The 26749-nt window shown below is 43.4% G+C and overlaps 1 protein-coding gene across 4 annotated transcripts in view; it reads left to right on the forward strand.

Moving 5' to 3' along the window:
* TNRC6A (trinucleotide repeat containing adaptor 6A) overlaps positions 1 to 26749 on the forward strand; it is a 49138-nt gene that overhangs the window by 14812 nt on the left and 7577 nt on the right. Inside the window, exons 4-16 of one of the 4 annotated variants that reach the window (XM_086622448.1) lie at positions 1816 to 1837; positions 9145 to 9480; positions 12805 to 12852; positions 17565 to 20153; positions 20966 to 21130; positions 21306 to 21481; positions 21668 to 21748; positions 22192 to 22243; positions 23637 to 23779; positions 24448 to 24585; positions 24820 to 24948; positions 25059 to 25136; positions 25595 to 25805. In XM_086622448.1, the coding sequence (XP_086478574.1) occupies positions 1816 to 1837; positions 9145 to 9480; positions 12805 to 12852; positions 17565 to 20153; positions 20966 to 21130; positions 21306 to 21481; positions 21668 to 21748; positions 22192 to 22243; positions 23637 to 23779; positions 24448 to 24585; positions 24820 to 24948; positions 25059 to 25136; positions 25595 to 25805 (4168 nt within the window). The remainder of the gene's footprint in view (positions 1 to 1815; positions 1838 to 9144; positions 9481 to 12804; positions 12853 to 17564; positions 20154 to 20965; positions 21131 to 21305; positions 21482 to 21667; positions 21749 to 22191; positions 22244 to 23636; positions 23780 to 24447; positions 24586 to 24819; positions 24949 to 25058; positions 25137 to 25594; positions 25806 to 26749) is intronic. The other 3 variants (XM_086622449.1, XM_009985179.2, XM_086622451.1) reach the window with 3 other exon arrangements.

Genomic DNA, 26749 nt, shown 5'->3' on the forward strand with positions numbered 1-26749 from the left:
CTATGACAGAATTAAAAGTCATCTTCTGGTTTTTTGCTTCTATTGCAGTTCAAAGTTCAGACGTTTAGAGTAAGCTGTAAACACATGTATCGGCATGGCAGGAACTGGGAAAGCATCATGTAATCACACTGTGGAGGGAAAAGCTAATGCTTGGATTTTATGTATACTGTAGGTTTTTAATCATTTAAGCTAAAAGGAGTAGTGGGAGAAGAGCAGCAATCACAGAGGTGTGACACTTAACTTCTCTAAGTTGAGTAGCGCATCCTGATGCTGAGCAGCTTGCGTGGGACATCAGCTGTTGTCTTCCATTTACCTTTTTATCATCGGATAAAACTGTGTTTTGAGCACGTGGTGCCCAGCCAGCTGCTGTGCAGACCGTACCCTGGAGTTGAAGCACACACAAAACTTGCCAAGCCTTCAAAATAATTTTTTTAACCAGATTTGTTGAACAAAGCGCAGAATGAAAATTTGTGGCGGAATGTGGTGGCCCCGAGTACAGCAGCTGCCTTTGGGCAGATGAGGAAGAGGGACAGAGGTAATAAGGATAAGACAGGCAAAACTGAAAATGAGCATGGTGGGGGTTTTGATACACTTATGTAAGCAGCCATTGGCTTTTATTTTTGCTTTCTTAATTCCAGGGGCCACTGTTAGAGTGGATTTTCTTCAGAAGAGATTTTACGGTCTCTAGCTATTTTTAGCAATCTCTTAAGAGCATAAATAAAAAAAAAAAATGAAAAGCTTATGTTCAAGGTTTCTTGGGAGCAGGAGTCTACATTTTGAACTATTGGACAGTATAACTTTTTTTATATATATATATCCTTGCATTTGTCAGCTTACGTAGTTGAAGAGGAGGGTTTTTCCATTAATGTACTCTGGATTTTCCTAAGAGAAATGAGGCTATGGCACTGAAGAGTCATTAACAAAGTTTCAGCCCTAACAGTGCTCGTGTCTGAATCTAACCAAGTCTTACATCGAATCAGTGAATCCATAAATTTTGCTTCATTCACATGCCCTCTCTCTTTTCCTCTCCTCAAGGTTTTAATTATAGACAATCAATTTCAGTGTTATCTCAAATTTATTGCATACTATGAGTATATGCAGTGTCATAATTAAAATACAGCTGCCAAAGTGACCGTATCAAATCAATTCTTGTTTTGCTTTGGCGATGATGTATTTTAGAAGTGATCATTAAGAAAACTCCAGTTTCAGCTGGGAAGAGCTATGATTTGTGCTTTTGAGAGGTCCTTTGAGAAGTCAGTTTCGCTACGTTTTGTGGTTAAAACCACACAGTTAAGGTGCGCTTCCATACCAGAAACGTTTCTTTCCCCACTTTTATCCAATGAGAAAATTCTGTTCAAATAGATCTCTCATCTTGGCCATATCACAGGTGTAACCAGTTGAATCTTGGAAATGAAGGACTTAAAGCTTTTGCATTTACTTTCTTACTACCTTTAAATTTCTAGGTCCCTCCCTCTTGCCCTGGGGTATCCTGCAATAAAAGTGGTGGAGGTTTGTTGCTTCCAGGCACAGTTTTTAACTCACTTCAAACATCTTAATTTGCAAGTTTAATTCAGTCTGTTTCATGTAGTTATCTTTCAAATTAGTTTTGTCTCTTATAACATTTAAGCAGCTTTCTAGGCATAAGGAATAATAGGCATGGGTTGGTTAGAAATGCTTGTGAAGTAGATAATTAAATAACTTTAAAATATTTTAAAAGAGGAGAGTCAAAAGCTAACGTTGCTTTATGAAGTGGCACGTGCACATGTGGTTTTTCTGTCTGCATAAATCACTGACGCTTCTTTTTTCTTGTTCTAGGCCATTGAACAAAAAATCAAAGGTAAGTTACTTTAGAGTTATTTCTATTCTGTATATTATTTCTGCATTTTTAAATAAGTCGAATCAAGTGGGTCACCTGAAAGCTCTTTTCAGACTAAAAGATGGGATCCTTGAAACTTCAGTTGCACTTTTTCAAACAGTGTCCACAACAGACCAGAAGAGTAATGGCTAAGGGTTTATTCCAGGGATTGGAGTCTTCTGTTCTCCTGTTTTCCGTTCCTAATTACTCATACAGCACCAGGCATATACATAATGTGCCTTGACTCCTTTTGCTTATTGGCTTTTTGCCTTCTCGTTTTTTATGTTGTTGGAAAAGTGCCTGAACACTCTAACGCTTCGGGTGTGGCCATGTAGATCCACATAAAGGATCTGTTTGAAACTTATTTTCCAAATATTCCAAGTGCAGCTAGGTTGGGAATGCTTGACAAGTCTCTGATAACATCTAGGTTTAGCTAACCCTTGCACGTGGCGAGTTCCTCCTGCCAAGATGATGAAGATGGCAGTACCTGGAAGCTGTACCTTTGATGCTCAGGGGCAGGCGGGGAGCACTGCAGCTGTTCTGGGTGTTTGTGGCTTTTGTGCGGATCTCCGTTCCAACCGACTTCCACAAAGGGGGGAAAAAGATTATTTTCACTTTCTTTTTAATTCTAGCTCCTAACCTGATAGTTGGGAAGTGAATAATAATGGCATAAGTGATCATGTGGAGTGCTTGCTGAATCCCTGTTTTCTGGGAACATTGGGCTTAATTTAACACTTACCTGAGCAGTGGTAGAAAGAGGAGCCGAGGAGCCCTGCGTAGCAGAGATGCAATTACTGTTGGAAAAATCAAAAAGTATTTGAAGTGCTGTTCTGGCATGAAGGTAGTAAAACAGTAGAGGACATACTGTGCTTGAGAGGAGGCAAAGAGACAAAGGGAAGTGCCCGTTCCCGAGGTGAGCGTGGGAAGCAGCGTGCTGGCTGGCGTGTGGCTGAAATGGAGGAGGCAGGTTCGCCGCGTAACGAACGCGCCGATTCTCCTGCCGAGGGCTGGAGTTCCAGTTACCGGGTATCTGGTTTGTTTACGTGCTGCGAGTACTTCACTGTGTGTGTTTGAAATGAAAAAAAAATATATATATATAGATTGAGTAGGACCAATAGGTTTTCAGTGTGTGACGATGCTCTGCAGAGGGAATGAGGGCAGCTGGGGCTCTGTGTCTTGGGTAGGACTTCCCCGGGATGCTGTGGGGAGGAGGAGTTCCCCGGGATGCTGTGGGGAGCGGGAGTTCCCCGGGATGCTGTGGGGAGCGGGAGTTCCCCGGGATGCTGTGGGGAGCGGGAGTTCCACGGGATGCTGTGGGGAGGGGGAGTTCCACGGGATGCTGTGGGGAGGGGGAGTTCCACGGGATGCTGTGGGGAGGCTGGTGTTTTGGTTATGGATTATCGATAGGCAGAGTATTGAGGCGGAGGGGGCTGCCGGAGCGTGGTGGCTGCGGGAGTGTCCGTGCGTCGTTCCCGCGGCCGATGTCCATACTGGGAGCTGACGTTCCCCATGTGCAGCCATCTGTGGCTTTCACTGGGCTGACTCTGGTCACTGAAATCAGTTGAAATTTCTATGTTTGCCTTTCGGCACAGGACTGAGTACTTAATAAAAGTGCTGGAAGAATATTGTAATTAATAAATACTCTTCACTTGTTTTTTAAAGCACCTTTTTCCCAGCAGTGCGTGGAATCACATTCCGGGTGCAGGCTAAGCGTTTGTTTTCTTCTCTATGTTCCAGCCAGGCTTCTCAGATAATATACCAAATTTCAAGAATTGTGGAAGTGTTTGAGTTTATTCTGAAGTAATAAACTATATCTGAAAAGATCGTGATGAGGGAGAATGACAAAATACTTTGCTGTAAATGATAACTTCCATTTTGAACGAACACCTGACCCGGGTACTTGCGCTGCACTGGCATCCCTGCGTCACGCCAGGGCCGAGGCGGCACAAGCAAAGGGCTAAAAATAGCACGAAAATGGGAGGGCAGTAATTCCGCTCCGGAGGCTGCCCGATGCCAATCTGCAGATTGAAAGAAAATGCCTTGCTCTTGAAGGGCAAAGTAATTTATTTTTGTAAATTTTTTTTTTTCCCCTCTACTTGGAGACTCGATGTTTACTGATGGAAGAATTAAGTTCCAGCTTCAATGTTACGTTATTATTGAAAGGGTATTTCAGGAAGTTTAGCAGGAATTTAGAGTTGTCAAAGAAACACAAGCTGATAGTCTTAGTGAAGAAATACAAACTTCATGGGGGTGAGATACACAACTTTTTGCAACAGTTGCTGTAGGAACAAAATTGGTGGCTTATGTTGCACGTAGCTCTTTCATTGTTTCAACAGTTTTGCCTACTTGTGTTCAGGATGCAAATTAATGTTTCATTAGTTTCCAAGTTTCCATCGCGTTAATGTCTTAAATAATTTATTCCGTGCATGAGCTGAAGATAAAATACAAGCGTATAGCATCTCTAAATAATTCAGAATTATGTTCCTTCTTTCAGAAAAGTAGCTGGTTAAGTGGTGGGGGTGGGTAGGGAGGTTATTTCTTCTTTTTAAACATCGTTTGGATGGCTCCAAAACGTTGTTTTCGCTGAGGTAGGAATTGCTGTTGTACCAGCTGAAGTAGCTACAGTGGGCATGTAAAATTACACGACTACCTTCTGAGGAAGCTAATAGTGCTGATTTTTTCCCCCCCTGCCCCCCCTGTTCAGGATTAGGAATGGAAATAATGAAGATAATGCTAATATAAACGTTTCTGGTACAAGTAGCGTTTTAATACTATAGTGTTGTCATTAAAGATGCATGTATGTCACTCCTGTTGATTTCAAATATTCTAACCTGTCTGGTTTTATACATCTGGTTTTATTAAAAGAGGGAAGAGGAAGTTCGTAGGAGTTGGAGATGGATGTATTATTTAGTTGCGAAGTGGGAGGTTTCTCTGTTTGTGCAGCAGCTAGCATAACAAATCCATACATCGACAAGTGCCCTCCAAGTGCTCTTGTAGCAGGTATTTTAGGAAAAAATAAAATCGTTTGGAAGTCCTTACTTGCTGAGAATACTGTAGAACTGTCAGTCATTGTGGTATTCCTTCCAGCTTGGCAAAACGTGTATTTTTGCTGTGTTGAATGTCAGTGCTATTAAAGACAGACAAATAAATCCATTTATCCTGAGTTTCTCCTAAAACAAGACCCTGCAAACCCCACTGTGGCCACCAGTAGCTAAGGATAAGCCAAGCACTAACGTGAATGCTGTTTCGGACGAGTGTTTGGGTTTGTTGTGTATGTGCACTTCAGTAATCATGGCGTGCTTCTGCAGAATGAGGTGCCACCACGAGATGAAATATCTTTTTGCACACACTGTAATGCATATACGTAATACTCTCGTGAAGTAGTTTGCAGAAATGGAACAGCAGTGTTTACGTCGATGCCAGTGCTGCCATTAGTGGCTCTGGATGCTTTTGTGCTTTGCACAGTACGAGCTGGAGCTGAAAACATCTGTCAGTCTCCAGCTCGGAGTTCTCTGCTTCGGAGGAGGCGGAGGCATAAAGTACTACTTTTATTGCAAGCAGAATAAACTTTGAATCAAGCACTGAAACGGAAAGTGCTTTTAAAAATAGCTGGGTGTGGAATTGAAATCTCTGACTCATATTTCCCACCTTGGAAACTTCTTATTCATTTTCTTCTCCGAAGCAGAATCGCCTGAATACACTCACTCTTCTGTTTTCTGTTGGGGATTTTTTTTTTTCCCCTTCACTTGCCTGACTACGCTTTTCCTGATTGGAAAAACTGTTGTTAGCTTTTAAATCTTGAAAGCAGGTAGCAGGAATGGACAGGATAAGAAACGCTCGCTGTTAACATCACCGGCGGGAGTGGCACACTGCTCACCTTCGTGCGGCTCTGCAGGGGTTAAGGAGCTGGCACACGTTCCAGCTGACATTTTCCAGCTCAGCTCCGAGCTTACCGCTGCGGCCATTTTTCCACAAGGAAAATTCTAGCACTACGCCTTGTGTGTCGGCTTGCGAGCCAAGCTTGCCTGACCTGCCCTCCGGCGTGCCAACCCTCGGGCATGGCAGGCAGCCTGGCAGTGCCCTTTCCAGAGGTGGCGGTGCCGTGGGCCGCTCTGCGCGCCGATCCGGAGCGGCCAAGTGCTGGAACAGCTGCCGGGTTCATCGTGGGGGGAGCGCAGGGACGGGGCCTCTGCTCCGGGAGGAGTTGGCAGCCGCTCTCCTGGAGCAGTAAAATGACACCGTGCTGCTCCTCCATTTTCTGGGGAAGGCTGCGGGGTGGGAGAGCAACGCAAGTGGGAAGCGTCTGTCTTTGGAATCTCTCTGTACGCTGTGACTCCACCATCCCCTGCTTTGGGGCTTTTCAGCAGGTTTGTTCTTTGTGAAAATCCGTCGTTTTTGTACTCGTTCCTGTAAACTTGCTAGTACTGGTCAAGTGGATCGGCGGTGACAGCCTGTAAGTCCGTGAGCATTCTCTTCCTGCCTTAATGTGACTGGTGTGCAGAACAAACTTTTGTCAAACAAGCAGCTTGTTAATAATGAATGAAAATATAAGATAATGATTCAAGGGTGTTGGAATTCATCGTAGCCATATTGGAATATTAATGTGTTATTTAGTCTTCTGAGAAGTTGTGGAGCAGAAACTGTGTTGGACAGGATAAACTGTGCAGCTTAGAACTTACTCTGCAGTACTTAGGGAAGCAAAGGCAAGGGAAGTCTGTTGTGCTTTGGATTAATTTCAGTTTGAAATTAACATACCGATGTAAACTCTGTCTATTCTCTAGTATAACCATATTAGCTGTTAAGATTTCTGTTTAACTTGCTGATCGTAGTAGAAAGACTTTCCGTATTTGCTAGGGAAATGAATTCACAGAATAGATGAGAAATACAATTTTCTTAAACTGTTTGCCAAGTCTTGTTCGTGTCGTAGCTGGGGGGCTGGCCCAGCAGAGCAGCTTGTTTATTAGTTGCGCTCTTTTGAGTTGAAAGTAATTTGATCACCTGCAAGTCCATTGGGTTCTGTTATAATATGCACTTTGTCTTAAAGTAGCTTTAATTAGGAAAGTAAAGCAGACATTGCTGCGTTGCAGTGCTGCCCTCAGCATGCTGCTTGCAACTCTGCTCGGCTGTCGTGTGGAATGTCATCTATAAATGATTTTACTTTATCTGAGAGGAGCAGTTGTATGTGAATTGAAGTAGTAGTGTAGAAAAACTGACTTTCTTTCTTTGACCATGTTACGGGACATTGTATGTTGGATTAAAAATCTCTTCAAGCGAGGTGTGCTTTCCACTTAAGCTGACAAAAAAAAAAAAAAAAGCTTAAAAGCTTAAATACACTGTGCAGAAGGCTGAAGGCTGTGTGTCCCTGCGTGGTGCCGTTGCGGTGTGACCGCTTGTTGGTTTGATAACGATGTGCTGGCTGCAGAGTGGCCCTTCTCTGCGTGTCACTGTCAGCACACCTCGGGAGGCTGGCCTGTGCTTTGCTCAGTAATTAGCATCCATCAGCTGCGGCAGAAGGCGTAGTGACAGATCGGAAAGCTGAGGTTTGGGCAGTGGTTATACAGATTGTGCTATGTGAAGATTTTTTTATTATTATTATTTTTTAAATTTCAAAGCCTGTTGCAGTACCTGGGCCACAGCAGTGTGCTAAGTGCTGATGTATTAAGTTGTTGACAGTTCTTACCTATTTGCTAAAATAGCCCCCTCCAAAGGCTTAGTCATTTTCAGTTACTGTAATTATTTTTAAACCAGGACATTTGAAAAGGAATAAATGGAAAGAGATTTGTTTAAGACTTCTTTATATTTGTGAAATTCACTTTTGATCATAATTTGTTGTTGCATTACATGCACCAAAACAGTGTTTAAGGAATCTGATCCCAGTTACCTGATTTTTTAATACAGGTAACAAACTGATGGAATCTGATAGGGAGGTGGTGATTTTTATCAACTTGCCAATTTATCTAATAGCTTTTGAATACCTTCTGTTCCCCATGCTCTGTACGTCAAATTGACTTACGTCCTGGCCATTCCTCTCCTGAATTCTGTCCTCCTCCAGTCAGCTGTGAAATAGAGAGCACTGGGTCGCTGCTGAGGCGGTGGGACCGCGGAGCGAGTGTGGTGGGAGCAGCTGAAGCTGGGTCCTCCTCCTCCTCCTCCTCCTCCTCCTCCTCCTCCTCCTCCTCCTCCTCCTCCTCGCCCCTTGAGACTTCTGTGGAAGGCCTGCGTCCGGCCACCTGTGCATCAAGGAGGTCTCCAAAATTTGTCTTTTCTGCTTTTCTTAAGCAGACGAAATATAATATTGCATTAAAACACAACTCAGATGCTGATTCTGAGGTGACGTTTTATTCTAGAGACCTTCGTGTTTGTGTTTTTCAAAATATGTGTGTATTATAGCAGAAATTTTAAAAAAATATAGTCATAAGTAACATTAGTAGCTCACAGCGTTCGTTCCCATCTACTGAGCCTGGTTTACTGACCAGTTCCCTACACCTGACCCCCCGGACTGACCGCCTCTGCGTGTGTACCGCTCGGGGGGGAGATGTTGAGGGTGTTGCAGGTTTCCCTGTATTCAGCATCCGAGTTCGGGGCGTTCGCTCGCAGCTGACCTCTGCAAATGGTGTGACCTTCGTCCTGCCTGGAAGCGGCTGCGCCGAGACCGAAAGATAATCTGGAGTTGCAGTTGCACATTTGGCATTTAATCAACGCCGGCGCCATCCAGCCAAGCTGCCTACAGGGCTACCTGTGCCGTTGGCTTTTCCTGCTGGCAGCAGGTTGGCTCGAGGGCATGGACGTGTTTCCCTGTGGATGTTGGGGTTGATAAGGCAGGCAGGGCTCAGCGGCGCGGTCCGTGTGTCCTGTTCACCTCTTGCTCTGTTGTGCAAGACCATGACGCTTTTCTATACGTAACAGTTAAGTTTCCCATTGGAGTAAGTGTTGCGTTTGGGGTTTTTTTAGTACTTAAATATTTTTTTAAATAAAGTTTAAATGCCAAAGTAAACTGGCATAGTCCTGGTTTATCAGACAAAGCTACAGAAAGCGTGTTAGCATTAGTGTAGTTTAACGGAGATAACTTTGTTCGGAGCGAGAGCGGGACGTGTTTCCGCTGTGGCGCTGGGTGGTGAGGGGATGACGGAGCTTCTCCTGGGGAACCAGTTACAACTTCAGTCAGAAAAACGCTGCCGTTACCCGATACATCAGCACATCTAAGAATATTGACTTAGTCTTCAGTTTTTCACGTCGCTGTTCTTATGAGTAACTTTGTCCAACTTTCTTTCTTTTGGGGGTGGGGATAGTGCCAGAACAAACCAAGACAAGCGTAAGCCAGCCTCAGCCCGTCACCTCTGCCGGCACTTCCCCCGTAACCAGCACTAACAATAATGCCAAGCGGGCCCCAGCCAGCAGTCAGCAGCAGCAGACCTTGCCTCGATACCCTCCTCGTGAAGTACCACCGCGATTTCGACACCAGGAACAGAAACAGCTTCTGAAACGAGGCCAGCAGTTACCAGTGATAGCTGCAAACCTGGGATCTGCTCCGAAAGTGGTAAACGGCCAGTCGGGAGGCAGCACCGTCACAACCAAACCGCCCGTGACCAACGGAGAAGTGCCGAACAGCAGCAAAAAACAGCCAGGTGAGGGGGAGGGACCTTCTTTTTCCCTTAAATAAAATTGAATAGTTTAAATTCAATTATCGGTGAAATATTTCAGCGAATATTATTTAAACTTCGAACGTAAGCTGTAGCATGAGCAGAGGTTTTCCCGTGTCCTAGGTTGATATTACAGGATGGTTTCAGCCATCTTTGTGCAAGTTTCATACTAAAACTTAAACCATCTTAGCTGCTCGTTGTTGCCAGGGGTGTACAGTAGACATATATCTGATTTTGAACAGATGTTGAAGCCAAGGTGACCACTGCCATATGTTCTGAATGTCCAGTTGTTATCCTCATAATTGATCTGAACACGGTCATGGTACGAAGCATCTTTTTTTGCAGCCAGTTTGGCACACAGATCTCAAAAGGAAGAATCTTTCAGGCAGTTCCCAGTTCCCATTCTGAACAGCATCTCAAGAGTTGGTTTTGTTTGGGTTTTTTTCATTCTTTCTTCATATCGAGAGATATAGATAGTGTACAACTTGTTCAGAACGTTAGGTCAGAGTTTTCCTTTGTTCATCTACCTGAAGTTTGGTTGTCTTAAAAAACGGATCAACCTTTATCTTTATTGCTATTACTGTTTAAGTGTAGTTATCCTTCATTATTTTGGCTTGTTTTGCCTTCTCTTCAAATACCTTTTGAAGGTTTATTTATTACTTTTAAGAGTAGTAAACTTGTGTTACATGTGCATACCTTGCCGTTCAGTGGATGTCCTAGCATGCAGGTCAGTGAATTTTTTGGGACGATAAGGGCAGTCTATTTTTGGCTGGAAAAAAGGTAACTTTCTCTGTAGGGATCTAGGTTTTCAAAGGGATTCGGTTATTAATGCATGCTAACACTTAATGTGTTGGACAAATACTTTTTTTTTCTTTATTTGTGTTTATTTTTTGACGGGCACGTAGCAGTGATGGTGTAACTTGTTTCCACAGAAAGAAAACATTTGATTTGTCTGTAGTGTCCTGTCAGTCTCTGCACTGCCCGGTCTTGTTAACCGCGTGCGGTGCTCAGGGTGCTCCGAGGTCGGCTGGTCAGGAGCGACATGGGGCTCGGGAGCCCGGGACCTCGCGTCCTGGTGCCGGATACCTGTATGCTGGGAAGGTCTCCTTCCTCCAGTAGAACCAGGAATAGTGTCTGGTTTGGGTGCTTTGTCGTGTTCTTTGAGAAATGTAGGTAAGATGATAATGTAAAGGAAATAATTTTTCCGTGCTGGATTTTTGTAATGGTTTCAAATTCCAGTCTGATGAGTTGGCTGTGCAGCGGGGTGGCCGTAGTCCAGCAGCACGCACAAGTGGCTTTGTCTTTTGGCACCTTTCTGTCTGAAAGGAAGTACTGCTGTCATTTGCCTGTCTCAGTCGCACTCACTCACTCTCCCTAGTTCCTCTTTAGCCTCCAACGACAACTTCTAGGTACTCTCCTTGTTGTTACTTCCGAAACCAAAAATCTCATCAAATTCAACATACCTGTAGATCCATCCTACTGGAAGAATATCTGTGTACGTGCCATTTGGGTTAACAAAGTTTGTACCTTAACAGAATATCTTTAAAGGTTAAGTTCTTGCCTTTTTTTAAAGCATTATTTAATGAATATTGGGATCAATCTGTATTTTAGGGCTAAAAAAAAAAACCTGTAGCTTGAAATGTTGAAGTAAAAATTGCTGGAATTGGTTAATGTCTCCAGTTGTGGAGCCATTAACCATGTCATTCCTTGACAGGCCCTGGGGTAAAATCTCCCCAGTTCCAGCTGTGGTTGCAACTGTTGGTGGGTGCTTTGTAAAGCCCAGGGAACACAAGTACGGTGAAATTTAAAGTCTTCCTTTAATTGCCCTGGCCGCAGCCAGTTTTTGAATCTTTGATATTGGAGAATTCTTTAATTATATCAACGGGAAAAAAAAAAAAATCTTTTCTTGTGATTTGTATGGGTAATCATCTCCGCTTTGAAAATGAGCCTGCTTTGTTTAGAAGTAAAGTTTAAGAGGGAATAGTCCAGTGGGTTGGGGTTTTTTCCACTGTTTTTAGGACACTTGGCGTATCAGACACGTAAGTGGAGCCCGTGCCATGTAGTTCTTCTGAAACAGATACAGTCTTGTACCGAGATGGTTGTTTTAAGAAATCTACATAAGTAGCTCTTTATCAGAACATTTTTATACTCAATTGAGTTGTTTGCTCTACTGAAATTTTCCCCCATGTGTGAAGTTCACATGAAGGGAAGGTCTCGAATGGTGCCCCGGCGCGTGTGTTTGCCTCTGCGCTTTGTAACGCGCCAGATAGCCAGGTGGTTCTTCCACAGTGAGCTGCAACGTTTGCCAGCAGTAATTGTGTACGACTGTGGCACAGGACGAAACACAGGAGTGCCATCAGGCTCCTGGCATTAGTCCAGCCCTTCGATGCCAGCGGGCCCTGCTTTCTCCTCATGCGTCCGCAGCGGAGCCTTTGGCAGCAAAAGGTTCTTCCTGCAACTTCAGGGGTTTTCCTCGGTTTCCTCCTCCTGTAGGAGTCGGCAGGAGTGACCAGTGGGGATTTGCAGTTAGTAGTGGTGGAGGTTGACTTAATTTTTGACTTACATGTAACAGTTATGGTCTCCAACTGTAAAATTTGTGAATTTGAAACGTTAACTTTGATTTCCTGCACTGCCTATAGGACATTTGGGAGGAAGAAGCTATGAGAGAGTGGTAAAGGCAGGTTTTTTACGTGCACACTTAGCTTAAGTCAGAGTTGCACCGCGCTTAGCTGCTGCTGTTTGCTAAATCAGCTGGCAAGATAATGGCTTTGAGGTGGAGAAAGCGTGCCAATCGGAGAAATGATCTGAACTTGCTTGGGTTTCAGGGCTGACCTCTGAAATTCTAAGTTAGTACAGTCAAAACTTAAGTGCTTTTGGTTTCGACAACTACAAATTCTTCCTCTTTTTTTTGTACAAATCGAACTTTAAATTGATTAGTTCAATCAATTTACTAATTGGTAAATTGGTTAGGTAAATGCCAGACATATAAAACTTAGTAGTAGTGGAAATATTTAGTAAAAGCAGCAAAATTGCTAATAATTAGAGCTAAGTGCTGCATGTAGAGAGCTGGATTTGCTCTCGGCGTGTCTCTTCCCTGTGGTGTGTTCAGCGCTGTGGCTGAGGCAATGCAGAATTTGGTTGTTTCTAGCAGGGCCAGTAAGTTTGAGAGAGGGCTCGTAAGAGAAACCTTTCCTGAAAAACGGCTGCTAGTAAATGGTTTGAAGGTGATGAGTGGTTCCAGGACTGTTCTCGAAGGGCCAGTTTACTTCAGTAACACTTCTGTAATTTTCTCCCTTTTTTTTTTTGTAGGCATGCCTCCCATTCGGGACTTGGTGAGCCACTCCCCTAACCAGTCAGGTTAGCTATTTAAATCTCACCTGTTTTGCACTATGTGTGTTTGTAGTAGTTACATGTTTCACACAGTTTTGTCTGATTTTTTTTTTTTATTATTTTTTCTATTCTTTGGCTTTTGTTCTTCAATAGCATGTGCTGTGTGAGTGACTGACTTAAGTATACTTTCTCTGTGCCATTAGATACAACATCTGGTTTTTCTAAACCAAATGTTTTCTAAACATTTTTAATTTTCTAAAACACATCAGAATTCTAACCAAAAAAAGATGTCTCGGCTATGTGGCACCTTAGCTTTAAAGTACTGAGTGTCTTTTTTTTTCTTTAACGTTTATGCTTACATGTTAAATTGCCTCTTCATGGTATTAACTTGAATAATCTGTGCATGGCTGTGCCTTACATCAGAGGCATTTCACAGCACTGGGGGGAGATCGTGTCTGGGGGCCGTCCTGTTTCGGATGCAGAGTTTCTGCTGGGGCAGCACGTACCTGTGGGGGGTCTGCAGGTGTTTGTGGTGTTCACTGGCTGTGGTTGTGAAGAACACTTGCTGTTTATTTTTAAGTAATTTTTGGGAGTGAATGTGCTGTGCGAGGGCTCGGGGACGTGCCGTGTGGGATGCTCGGGAGCGACGCAGGTCGTGCTGTGGGATGGTTGGTACAGGCTCTGTTTCGGGCTGTGCCACGTACCCGCCGGGCTGCTGCGGGCACAGCGCTCAGGAGGGTGTTCCGTGTCGCATCTCTTCTGTTTGCCTTGACGACTGCTCTCAAAGGGGTGATGTTCATCCTCCTCTCCTCTTCCCTCGTGCTGAGTTTGGCCACCTGGGGAGTCAGTGCAGCTTCTTCATGCGGTGGAATGCTCACCGAGGGTTCATCTCTGACCCTGTCCGTGCGCAGCGAGCTGCCCTGGCTGCCCGCGTGCCACAGGGTCCAGCACGGGGCAGGGCTGGGACCCGCTGGGACAGGAGAGAGGGGAGAGGGGAGGAGAGGCACTGGTCATGCTGGGTGAGGTGTGGAGGGACGCTGAGCCCTTGTCCTGACCGTTTTCCTGTCCTGCACGAAGTTAGGAGACTATTGTGGAGGCAGCCAGCTACACACCTACTGATTCGTGAGTTGGAGTGCTTTAAGGAGGCACGAACGGACTTCAAGACCTTTTTCTCTGCCACAGAGAAACAGATACATGATGTTAACACTCAGGTTTTATTTTTTTGGTTGTGTCATTTCATAATAAAGGTGCTTTTTAGCTTGTTTACTAAAAGCTAAGAAGCTTGTTTACTAAAATGCGTTTTTTTCATAAGGACCAAAGGTACAATAATTGACAAGGTATGATACTGACAGTCTGTGGGAACCAGTATGTACTGGAACTGGAAAAGGAGAATGAGGGAGCAAGATTGAGGTATTTCTTAATTTGCACTTCTCAGTCCTACTGTTTAGTTTAGACCATGTGATGGTACTTTAAAACAAACAAACTACTTCAGAGGATACGTACAGTTTCCCAGTTTCCCACAAACATTTCCTGCAGGGGTGACTCATCCCTAGAAAGCATTAAGTTGTTAAATTACAAATTATTGAAAAAAATCCCAGCAGATTACAGAATTTTAAGAAACTCATGTTTGTGTTTGGGTTTTTTTTGGTCCAGTATTTAAGCAGCAAAAGTTCAGTTGCAGCTTCTAAATAGTTTTGGAGAGAAAACCAAGAGTGGAACTGTAGGCTCTTACTGGCTGGTTTTGCTACAAACATAGCATGTTGTCAACTGTAACTTTTTAGTTTTGAGGGTGTTTTTGTGGTATGTGCCAGATGTGAAAAATCAGAGATAATATCTGGCTTATTAAATATTTGTATACCATACCTCAGAAGCAGGTGGGTTGTGGAGGTCCAGGTGGGAATACTTCAGAACAGTGGCTTATACTAGAAATCACTAACGTGCTTTTGTGTCCAGAAGAAGATTGCTAGTCAAGGTAGTTTTGTAAGTAATAGGATAAAATTCTGGATGCCTGGAAATTAGTCATTGTATGCTGTTTGTGTATTGGCTTGTTACACTACATCTAGGTTTGTATAAAAGAATTCTAACAAACAAACCCTTTCTTTTTATGCGTTCTGTTGCTGTGCAAATCACGGTTCGGTTATTGTTTCGCTCCGGCCTGTGGTCATAACCTGTACCTGCTTCTTCCCGCTGAATTCAGACTGTTTACCATCTGTATGCTGTTGTGTTGTTTTTAAAATCGGTCATGTTACTGGGATCATGTTTATATAATCAAGATTTTGTTTTGTTAGGGCAGCTTTTGATCCTGTTGATTCTCCCGTTCACGAGAGTGCAGACAACTCTTAGCTTTGATTAGTCTTTTAATACAAGTTAAATGTTTTTTTTTTCAATATCAGTGTGAAATTTGAAATCTTGGGGTTTGTTGGACAGTTGCTCAGTGCTTTTTCTAGTAGCACATTAATAGTCAGGTTCTGGGTTACGTTCAGCTGAACGGTTCTTCCAGTTCTCCCAGGGAAGTGGTGTGGTTCTCTTCTTCAAGACTGTGGAGCTGCCAGGCGCTTCTAACCATTGCAGCCCTCATTCTACCTGCCACAGGTCGTTTTCCACTGCTCCCTGTTCCAAACTGCTGTGCCAGCATCCTCCTTTCTGGTGTTGTAGCTCCTGTGTGGAGCCTAACTGATTGCTTTGACTCTCTCAAGCTTCCATCCTCCTGCTTGCTGGAGGAGCAGCAGATGATCTCTGCTCTGTGCTGCTCCAGGCTACATGCTCTTGGAGACAGTCTTTAGCTATATTCTTTTTCACTGTAGGATGAATAATGTTTATATTGATTAAAAATTAATTAAAAATAGACCAGAACTTGTGCATCAGTATAATAGTAAGCTGTCTGTAGTAACTTAAACATAAGCTTTTTTTGATTTGTTCCTTTCCGTTTCCTGTAGATCGCCAAGATAGGAAATTCAAATAATGTAGTGTTTAAAATTTGTTACCTTGATTTAAAAAGATGGGATTTTCTGCTTGTCACAGTGTTCTCAAATTCCTTTTGAGAGATGAAAGCCCTGAAGCAAGGTCTGTTCTTAAATCTACATCAGCTGTGCTTCTGTCGGGTCGGTCAGTCGTGCTTACACCCCACAAACCACAGCGACCCTTCTGGTGGCTGAGTTGGAGCACTGGGAGCAGGCTCCCCCAGCTGAGCCCTGCAGAGGTGTAACCCCTAAGTAGGTGGCAGTTTTGATTAACGTTTTTAATAGAGTAGATACAACTCGATCATGTGTTACTGAGCTGTAGGTGGGCATCAGGGTTGGTGCTTTGGTGCTGGTGCAGAATTGGCCCTCCTTGTAGGAGAAGCTGGGGAGACTGGCAGCTTCCTTTCAGACTTCACAGTTAACATGTGCTTCTTGGAAACGCCAGAGGTTTATAAATCAGTGTTGTGTTTTTAAAGTGGCCAGTCCCTCAGTGCTCTGTGAGTAGCTTTTGAGAAATGGGTAATTGCAGCACTTTGCCACCGCTCGCTCTGTCTGTGAACACGAGCAGGTACGATTTCGGGAGGGTATTCGGGCAAAGCAGCTGCACTTTTTCTAGTCAGATAGAAGACACGTGCTGTAAAAACCTGTTAAGAATGAGCTGGAGCTATAAAAGTATTTTTTCTTCTATCCTTAGGTATGTCCATTTTGACTATTCTAAGTAAAGGCAAAAAAGAGAACATTACAAAGAAAAGATGACTGTTTTTTTAAAAAAATGAATGTTTTGGTGGGCAGAGAAGCACAGTTTGCTACGTATGCAGGCACTGAGCATACGCTAGTATGGTTATTCGTTCAGTGCAGGCAAATACTGAGTAAAAAAACTTCACTGACGTTTTGTGCTCGTTCTGTTGCCAACTTCATTACTATTTTTCACATGCTTCACGCTTTCATAGTTTCATCATCTGGTGCACCTCTCTGACTATGTTTTGATTTAACAGTTGAGGGAGGTCTCTGCAGTAAAGCTTTAGACATAGGAGATGAAAATTGATAGCACTTACTTTGTAGCAAATACTCCATGGTGCATATATTTAACCATGAAGAGTTTGTAAGTGAATTAGAACGTATGTCTTCTCGATTCCCAGATGCAATCAGCTTATTTATCAAAAAAGAAACAGCAGTCCTTAATAAACGGTAATGAGAAGAGTCAGTTCAGCAGCTGCGCTTGATCTGTGCTTCTGCAGCAGCAGAACTTTAGATTTGTCTTGCAGATTTTGTGTGCGATTGTCGTTGTATAAAAGAAGATATCTTAAATAACTTGTACTTAAGAAATCCTCTATAATGTCTTTTAGTGGGGGTGGGGGTGTTTCTCTGGCCGTTGGCACTACTAGGTCAGCTTCGTATCCGGTTTAGATTTCTGCCTTTCAGCGTGTCTTTTGATTTTATAGAGCATTTTAGGTTTCGATATTTGTATGTTTTTACAAAATACTTTGTATATGGTGATACAGAGTGTTTTTTAAAAAAGCTGTTTCTCTGGAAAAAAAGAACTGTGCCTTTAGGAGTGCTCCTTCATGCTTTTTGTGAGAATGCACGTTTGCATGCTGGCGAGAAGCGTTCGAGGTTACGCGGTCGGCGGTGTTTTCTGTCGTTCTCAGAGACTGTAGTGTTGAAACAAGCAGAATAATTCTTGGCTTAGTATCTTTATACTTTTTTTCCTCTTCTGCTTAATGAAGTAATAATACTAAATTTATAATAATACTCTTGGACTTTCCTTCTTCCCTTTAGATCTGAACCACAGTGGTCTAGGATCCCATTATGAAAATTCTCACTGGGGACCAGTCTCTTCAAATAGTGACTCCAGCACAAACTGGGATAAAGTTATTGTAGACGGCTCTGACAAAGAAGCATGGCCATCAATCACTGGCAGTGACCCAGAGCTGACATCAGAATGTATGGACACTGACTCTGCCTCTAGCTCTGGGTCAGAGAGGAACCTCGTTATAATGGCTTCAGGGAGCACAGGTGGTGAAAATGATGGCATTCGCAATGGCATTGGACATGGTTCTCAAAATAAGTTTGTGGTTGGTAGCAACAGCAATAATGTGGGCAATGGAAGTATTAATGGGCCGTGGGGTTTATCCCATGGAACCATAATAAGCACATGTCAAGTTTCTGTGGATGCTCCTGACAGCAAATCTGAAAGTAGCAACAATAGAATGAATGCTTGGGGCACCATAAACTCTCCATCAAATGGAGGGTTAAATCCAAGCACTTTGAATTCAAATGGCAACCATGGTGCCTGGCCTGTATTGGAGAACAATGGACATGCCCTGAAAGGGTCCGTAGGGAGTGGTAATCCTGGCACAAGTATTCAGTGCAGTACCATAGGTCAGATGTCTAATAGTCAGAGTATTAACTCTAAAGTGGGTGGTTCAGCCCATGGTTCCTGGGGAAGCCTTCAGGAAAACTGCGATTCTGAAGTCAATGGTACAAGGAAGGTTTCATTCAGTGGGCAACCTCAAAACCTTAACACTGAAATGAATGGACCAAATAACACTACTAACTTTATGACCTCTAGTTTACCAAACTCTGCTGGTTCGGTGCAGATGAACGAACTGCCTAATAATACAGGGCACGGGGCCTGGCGCGTGAGCACAATGAATCATTCTCAGATTCAGGCCTCTCCAGTTGCAAACGGCACTTCCATCTCTCACCTTAGCAATGGTGAGGCGAAAAGTGGTGGCTCTTACGGTACTACATGGGGTGCCTATGGTTCTAATTACTCTGGAGACAAATGTTCAGGCCCCAACAGCCAAGCTAATGGTGACACTGTGAATGCAACTCTAATGCAGCCGGGCGGTAGCGCGCCTGGCAGCACTAACTTTCAAATCAGCGGGAATAAAGGAGGAGGGGTGTGGGAGGCAGGGGCAGTCAGCTCCCAGAACATGCCGTGGGGAAGTGGAACTGGTGCGAGTGCTGGTGGGAGTAGGAGAGGATGGGGCAACCCTGCACAAAACACTGGCACTAACATTTCAAACGGGGAGTGGAGCAAGCTGCCTGGTAATCAGCATTCCAATGAAGGCGTGAGTGGCAACAGCAGGAAGTTCACAAACGGATGGAAATCTGCTGAGGAGGATGACCTCAACAGCCAGAGTGCTGCTGCCTCCCAGGTAGCGGAGCAGAACAGCGCGTGGGCCAAAACAGGTACGGGGGACAGCGAGGGCAGTTCGGAGAGCGCTGCGTGCCATGAAGACCGAGGAACTGCAGAAGGACAGAGCCGGGAGAGAAGGAAAGTTGACCAGCATGCGTTACTCCAAAGTATAGTGAACAGAACTGACTTAGATCCGCGTGTCCTTTCCAACTCTGGTTGGGGACAGACTCCAATCAAACAGAACACTGCCTGGGATACCGAAACGTCGCCAAGGGGTGAAAGAAAAACTGACAATGGGACAGAGGCCTGGGGAGGCTCTGTGACACAGACTTCCAGCTCAGGGGGATGTGTGGATAGACCTAGCCCTAACAATAATGATACCTCATCTGTATCAGGGTGGGGAGATCCAAAGTCTGCTACAAGGTGGGGTGACTCCAAAGGGTCAAACAGCCAAGGGGGGTGGGAAGAAGATTCTGCTGCTACAGTAATGGCCAAGAGCAATCAATCATGGGGAAGTGGCAAAGAGGAAAAGTCATCTTGGAATGATGCACAGAAGATCAAACAGGGATGGGCAGATGGACAAAAGGCCAGCCAAGGTTGGGCAGTTTCTACCGGTGATAGCTGGGGCGAAAATACAAGAAGTAACCATTGGGGTGAGGCTAAGAAATCCAGTTCAGGAGGCAGCGACAGTGACAGATCAGTATCTGGTTGGAATGAGCCAGGTAAATCAAATTCTGTTACTTGGGGAGGTAATAATACAAACCCAAATAACTCTTCAGGATGGGATGAGCCCGCAAAATCTAATCAGAACCAGGGCTGGGGAGACCCTCCGAAATCCAATCAGCCTCAAGGTTGGGGGGATTCGTCCAAGCCAATCAACTCCCCAGAATGGAACAAACAAGATGTTGGCTCTTGGGGAGCACCATCTGCCACGAACAAACCCCCAGGCTCAGGCTGGCTGGGCGGACCGATGCCGGCCCCAGCAAAGGAGGAAGAACCCACTGGCTGGGAGGAGCCATCCCCTGAATCCATACGCCGTAAAATGGAAATTGATGATGGAACTTCTGCTTGGGGTGATCCAAGCAAATACAACTACAAAAATGTGAATATGTGGAATAAAAATGTCCCAAACAGTAGCAGCAGTTCAGACCAGCAAGCACAGGTACATCCGCAGCTACTGTCTTCAAGTGCCATGTCTAGCAAGGAGAGCAGTTCGGGTTCTGGTAAGACTTGGTTTTATGCAAATTTGTATTTTCTGTTAATTGTAAAACAGTTCTCTCATTCTTGCTTCATATAACAGTATTTTAGTTTCAAAGTGGAAAGGGGAAGGTGCCAATGAAGTACCGTTTTTTTTTAAAAAGAGTAACAGCAGTGCTCATAGACATTTGATATTTTTATACAGATTGGAAGATTCAAGCCAGTGTTAAACAGCTTGAGTAACAAAGACTAGACAATTCTACTTGAATTCTGAGGTGTGAGAACAGAGAGAAAATATTTAAAATAGCATCTGAAGAATTCAAGTATTTGTCTTCATTTGATATTAAAGCAGTTAAAACTTAATGTTGCCAAAGAGCCCCCAAAAAAGTGTTGAGCTGCCCCAGGACAGACTGGAGGGTGAGTTTCTTACGTGGACTCCGGGTCAGGCTGCCTGACCTTGGCGTTTGGAGCACTGAGTAATGATCCTTGCAGGTGAGCTCGTCTGGTGTTCACGAGGTATTTTGTGTTCTGTCTCTTTTTCAGCTGCACAGAGGAGCAGCTTAAGTATAATGAGCAGCTCTTAGGAACTTACTATCTGAGAAATTTCTGTTATCAAAATGTAATTCATTACGTATGAAATGTGTATTTTTGTGTTTTTTTTTTTTTATGGAGCAGCTTACAGTTGTAATAATTACCTTCATACAAAATGTGAATGTGTACTAATATGCTTTTTATTGTATGTTATGGATCTAGAAAAGGCAAGACACTTTGAGTCTCTTTAGATAGCTTTTTAAATCCTGTTTGAAAACATGCCAATAACTCATACTGCTTTAAAAAGGTTGGGGAGAGCCTTCTACTCCAGCCACTACTGTAGATAATGGAACTTCAGCGTGGGGTAAACCCATGGATACTGGTACTAGCTGGGGAGAACCCATCAGTGATGCAGCAGGCACCTCTGGCTGGGGAAACGCTTCTCTCACTCAACAGGCTTCAAACAAACCTGGTGAGTACTTTGTGTCGTCTCAAATAAAGGTACTCGAGGAGGGTGAAATGCCTCTGCATGAGCTTCACGTTTCTGGGGGCTTTTTTGTCTCAAAATAGATGTCAGGCTGACTTCTGTGTTACAGGCAGTCAGTTGCTACCGAAACGTTAACGTGCTGGATTTTTCTCACAACCAGGGCCTAAATCTATGCAAGACAGTTGGTGTGGAGATGATATGCCATTGACAGGCAGTCGTCAGACCAGCTGGGAGGAAGAGGAGGATGTAGAGATTGGAATGTGGAACAGCAGTTCTTCACAAGAAGCTAACCCATCTTTAAATTGGCCACCATATATGAAAAAAATGCCCACAAAGGTAATGAGGAGGTTGAGCGGAGGTTCTGGCACCGTTGTCATTTCCAACAGCTCACTCAGAACAGGTTGCTGCTCTGAGTGGAGCAACATTGAGCTTTAATCTTCGTTCCGAACCTTTATTGCGTAATTGAAGCAGTAGGTGGTAAACGTCTCCTGAATAACACTGGAATTCCTTTCTGTTTTTAAGGGAATAATGAAAGGTGGAAATAAGCAAGATGAGACATGGATCAATCCATTCATTAAGCAATTCACAAATCTCAGTTTTTCGGTGAGTATTTACCCTTTCCTGGCTTTACTGCCTTCTGACAGTGCTGGTCAGTGCACGAAGGCTCAAATGCATCATTGCCGGGTGTTTATTTGCATAGGGTTTTTCTTTTTACTTCTCTTTGTCTCCCCTCTGCCACCCATCCCTTTTCTCTGCATCCTCATTACAAAAAGACCCATTTGAAAAGTGGTTTTGGAAACACTACCCAGGTATTTTTCCAGCAATCTGATGTTTTACTTAATGTTTTGTACGTATTTCGACGAAGATACCTGTTTTCAATTGGGTAATAACTAAAGGGAGAAAACGCTTTAAAATAGCATCTGATTTGTCTCGAGTTGGTTTTTTTTTTTTCCTTGTAGTTTTGAATTGAAATAGTATATATGAATCTCCTTGGTTTAGCTTTTAAAATATTACTATGAAATAATTGATTCATTTTATTACTTCAGAGAGAATCACCAGAAGAAACCATACAGAGCAATAAGATGGACATGTCTGGAGGTGAGAATAGGAGAACCTAGCTGGGCTTTATTGCTTTCCTTTCCGGTCTCTCTTTTAGTTTATATCCTTCTGTAAATTATTTTTTCTAAACTATATATAACATATATATAGTTATAGCTATATATAGTTAAATACATCTTTCCCTAAAGAAAAGGAATCAGAGAACAAAAACCGTGCAAGTGAGTAATGCTGCACTCCTGAATCACCTGGCTGCTGAGGTGGTGTTACCTGTACATGGAGCTAAGCCTACGTACAGTAAGCTGACATGAGAGTGTTTCCAGGGTGTGGTGGGTTTTTCTTGTAATGTAAGTACCCAGGTTGCCTTCTGGATACTGGCACCAAATACAGAATATGTTCTGAGTACCACACACGCTCGCTGTGGTTCGTTCTTGGGAACACGTTTTCAGTTCTAAGAACTAAATTAATACTGAACAATTGTTTTAGAAACGTTTAAACCTGAGCGTAAAATGACTTGTGAGCAATTTTGGTTTTATTTGAATCCATTGACGGTTAGATTCCTCTAGCAAATCAAAATAGTATTATTCTTTAATACATTCATAACATTGTTTTAGAATGATATAATATTTATTTCAAAGTAATTGTAGCAGTGTGGTTTTTATTGTAGTTACTCTCTTTTTATTCTAGTTTAAAATTGGGTATTTTCACTTTTGGGCTCATAGTCTATTATGTAAAAAAAGTTGTTCTTTGAATTTTAGATTTTAATATTAATAGTGAGCCTCATATTTAAATTATTTCCATTATTTTGAATTTAAAACATCTGCTTGGAAGGTAGTTCTCTTGCAGTGCTTGCAACTGCTGCCTATGTCTTGATCTCCTAGCTTGCCTGGTGGAATTAATGATAAAAGATATCTTAAAATTTGCTTTTAATAAACACCAGTACTTTAAAATTGTGGAGGTTTTCTTTTGTTTTGGTGGTGTTTTTTCTTTTTAACTAAATAGTTTTTTTTTCTTAACTGAATCAAATTTAAAGGGCTTCTGAAATATTCACAAATGTAGGAGATGCGATAAAGATACTACTTCAAAGCCAAGCTAGTGCTTATTGATACTAAAAAAAAAAAGTGGCATTCGCAACTAGAAACTCAAGACAATTATGCTTTCTTGTTTTTAAGAGAAAGTAGAGAATAATCTTTGTTAGGCTTCACAAAAATCTGTTGATGCTTTGCTGATTCCAAGTTTTAAGTTGTCTGTAGCCATCGAGTCATAGTGTTTCCTTTCCCTTTCAGTAGAGCCCAGAGAGTTCAAAGCCAAACTGATGTTTTCTTTCATTAGCATCTGGCTTGAGAGCAGTATTAGTTCAGCCCTTCATAAGCATAAACTGGTTTCCAGTGTATAATCCTTCAGTGTTGCAGTCACATCTCTCGCCGTCTCGTAGGGTTATTGCAAGATAAGCGGATGGAGCTGGATAAGCACGGCCTCAACGTTGGAGATTACAATCGTGTGGTTGGAAAAGGCCCTGGTTCTCGTCCTCAGATTTCCAAAGAGTCTTCCATGGATCGCGGTCCTTACTTCGATAAGGTTAGTAGGTGTCTCACTGGTGGACGCTTCTGAACTTCTTTGACTCTGCCTTCTGAGTAGTTATCTGTGTGCTCTCAGCTTTCTGCGTTGAGTGGAGAGGAAAATCAGGGCTTTCTTGTTAATTCTTAAGATAAGTTCTGTTCTTTTTAACTTACTGATGTTTAATACTAAGCACTTTCTGTAGCCCTTTTGCAGTGGAAATGACTAACCTGATCTCTTTTGTTTTCTGCCTATTTCCTGCTGGTGCTGGACTGTCATGTGACTCTTCCCTTCTGTTCCTGGCAATGGTTTCTCCTTCCCGCTTGCTTGCTGGCTGGTTGTTGCGCGTCGGTTTGTCTGTCCCATCAGGATGGCATTGTAGCAGACGAGTCCCAAAACATGCAGTTTATGTCCAATCAAAACCTGAAGCTTCCCCCTTCAAATAATGCACTACCTAACCAAGCCCTTGGCTCCCTAGCAGGGCTGGGTATGCAAAACTTGAATTCTGTTAGACAGGTAAGGCTGTGAGCATATCCTTGGCATGTTACTTGACAGCATGTGATACCTTTTGATATAACGTCCTAGCTACCTATGGGATTGATACGTGTTTAACTTCTAACTCAGATGTGGAGGGGTGGGAGACGCAGCGGAAGAGGTTTGTTGTCACTGACTGTCCCTCCTTTCCCCAGAATGGCAATCCCAGTATGTTTGGTGTTGGTAATATAGCAGCACAGCCCAGGAGCATGCAGCAGCCTCCAGCACAACCTCTTAATTCATCTCAGCCTAATCCACGTGCTCAAGTGCCTCCTCCATTACTATCCCCTCAGGTAACTGAGTACAAAGAACACTTTATGTATAAACTACCAAAATGCTGCTTCAGAAATTTTTTTTCTATTTATTGGTATTGCTGATACTTACTCTGTAAATATTTGAAAACATATTTGGCTTAATCGGTGTCTCCGAAACAAGGCAGCTGTTAACCAGAGGTTATAATGTTCTGCATCTGGTATAACTGATGGCACGTTGTCATCAGTCCCTCTTCACACTGGTCCATTTTGCAGGTTCCAGTATCATTACTGAAGTATGCACCAAACAACGGTGGCCTGAGCCCCCTCTTTGGCCCACAACAGGTAGCCATGTTGAATCAACTGTCCCAGTTAAACCAGCTTTCACAGATCTCCCAGTTACAGGTAAGCTAACAAAGCCAGTCGCTCCGTGTTCTCTTTGAAAGTCTAAGTAGAGACTTAACGTCAGCTGTAAACTGTTCTTACAACACCCACCACAAAACACTGTCTCGTAGCGGTTGTTGGCTCAGCAGCAAAAAGCGCAGAATCAAAGGAGCATGCCTTCTGGTGGGCGCCAGCAGCAGGAGCAGCAGGTAAACACACACCTTTATTATTCACTTTTCAAACTGTCTTTAAAACCGTTTTTCATCCTGAGACGCGTTTCTTGTCGTAGATTGTATTGAAGTGTGAAAGAGTGAGTGGGGTTTTGACAAGCCCTGAAGGAGAGGCTTAGCCTGGTGCTGGGGTTTGGACAAGCCCTAAAGGAGTGGCTTAGCCTGGTGCTGGGGTTTGCTGGGATTTGGACAAGCCCTGAAGGAGCGGCTTAGCCCGGTGCTGGGGTTTGCTGGGATTTGGACAAGCCCTGAAGGAGTGGCTTAGCCTGGTGCTGGGGTTTGCTGGGATTTGGACAAGCCCTGAAGGAGTGGCTTAGCCCAGTGCTGGGGTTTGCTGTGCTGAGGCACGCGGAACCCAGCGATGTGTTTCAGCAGCTTTGCTGTGCAGGTGGAAAAGCTTTTGCCTATTTATGTTGTAACTGCTCTGTTTTTTGAAGGGTCGATCTCTTAGTATGCAGCAACAGATGATGCAACAGTCCCGTCAGCTCGATCCAAACCTGTTAATGAAGCAGCAGACTCCACCCTCTCAACAGCAGTCACTCCATCAACCCACCATGAAATCTTTCCTTGAGAATGTCATGCCCCATGCTACTCCTGAGCTGCAGAAAGGGCCATCACCAATAAATGCATTCAGCAGCTTCCCTATAGGTGGGTTTCTCCGTGCTGATTCCATACAGTCAATTTAACGCTTATGTGACATACAGCCTTTCTTTGCAGGTTGCCTGTCTGCTCTGGAAACAATAGCGATTGTAATCCTGTTAGCATTTAGGATTTTAAGGGAAGTAGCAATTCTTTGTGGGGCTTATGCAGTTATCTTTGTTCACCGAAGAACTTTTTTCACAAATACACTCGTTCCCAGAAGTGACTGTCTGTGTTACATTCTTAAAGAATGTCTGTCTCCTTTTATTTCTTTTTTATCCTCCGAGTCCTGGGGATGACACAAAGTCCTTTTGCAGTTATGATTCCTGGAGCTAAAGGACTTTTAGAAGTAGAATCCATACGAAGAATCCATTGATGTGGTCTCAATTCTTTGGATTTTAAAAACGTTTTCAATTAATCTGGAACTGCATAGGTAGAACAAAATATTAATTTCCCTTTCAGTGATTTTGTTCAGGAAAGAAAGCTTTTAACTCTGCATTTTTAAAGAATGGTTGTGTCATTTCAGGCAAAATGTCTGAACATTTATAAGTACAAACATCTCCTCTTTCTTTCTCCCTACGTTTCCAGGCTTCTGTCCAATTTCTACTTCAGAAATTCCAGGCTTGTATATTTTCTCTTTACTTTAGGTCCCTTTTTAATGCTATCCTACACTTAATACAACTGTATACCATTTACCTCTTGTTCCTTATCCCTATTTTTTTCCTTCTCTTCAGTTTCCTTTTCTTCTACATTATTCTGATCTGGTCGTTTCTGTTGGGCTGATTTCCTTTGCATTCTCATTGCCCTTTGTAGAAAAGTTTGTTAAATAGAAACTGCTGCTGAAATCCTTGTGCTTATAGGGGGAGTGTTACGGAGCCAGGGGGTCGGAGCAGGCCGTGCTGTTGCGCTGCATGTGGCACACTGGAATTTTGCTTGTGGCCAGTCTTAAGTCC

The sequence above is a fragment of the Tauraco erythrolophus genome, chromosome 17 (assembly GCF_009769465.1).
Source record: "Tauraco erythrolophus isolate bTauEry1 chromosome 17, bTauEry1.pri, whole genome shotgun sequence".
In the NCBI taxonomy this organism is placed as follows: domain Eukaryota; kingdom Metazoa; phylum Chordata; class Aves; order Musophagiformes; family Musophagidae; genus Tauraco; species Tauraco erythrolophus.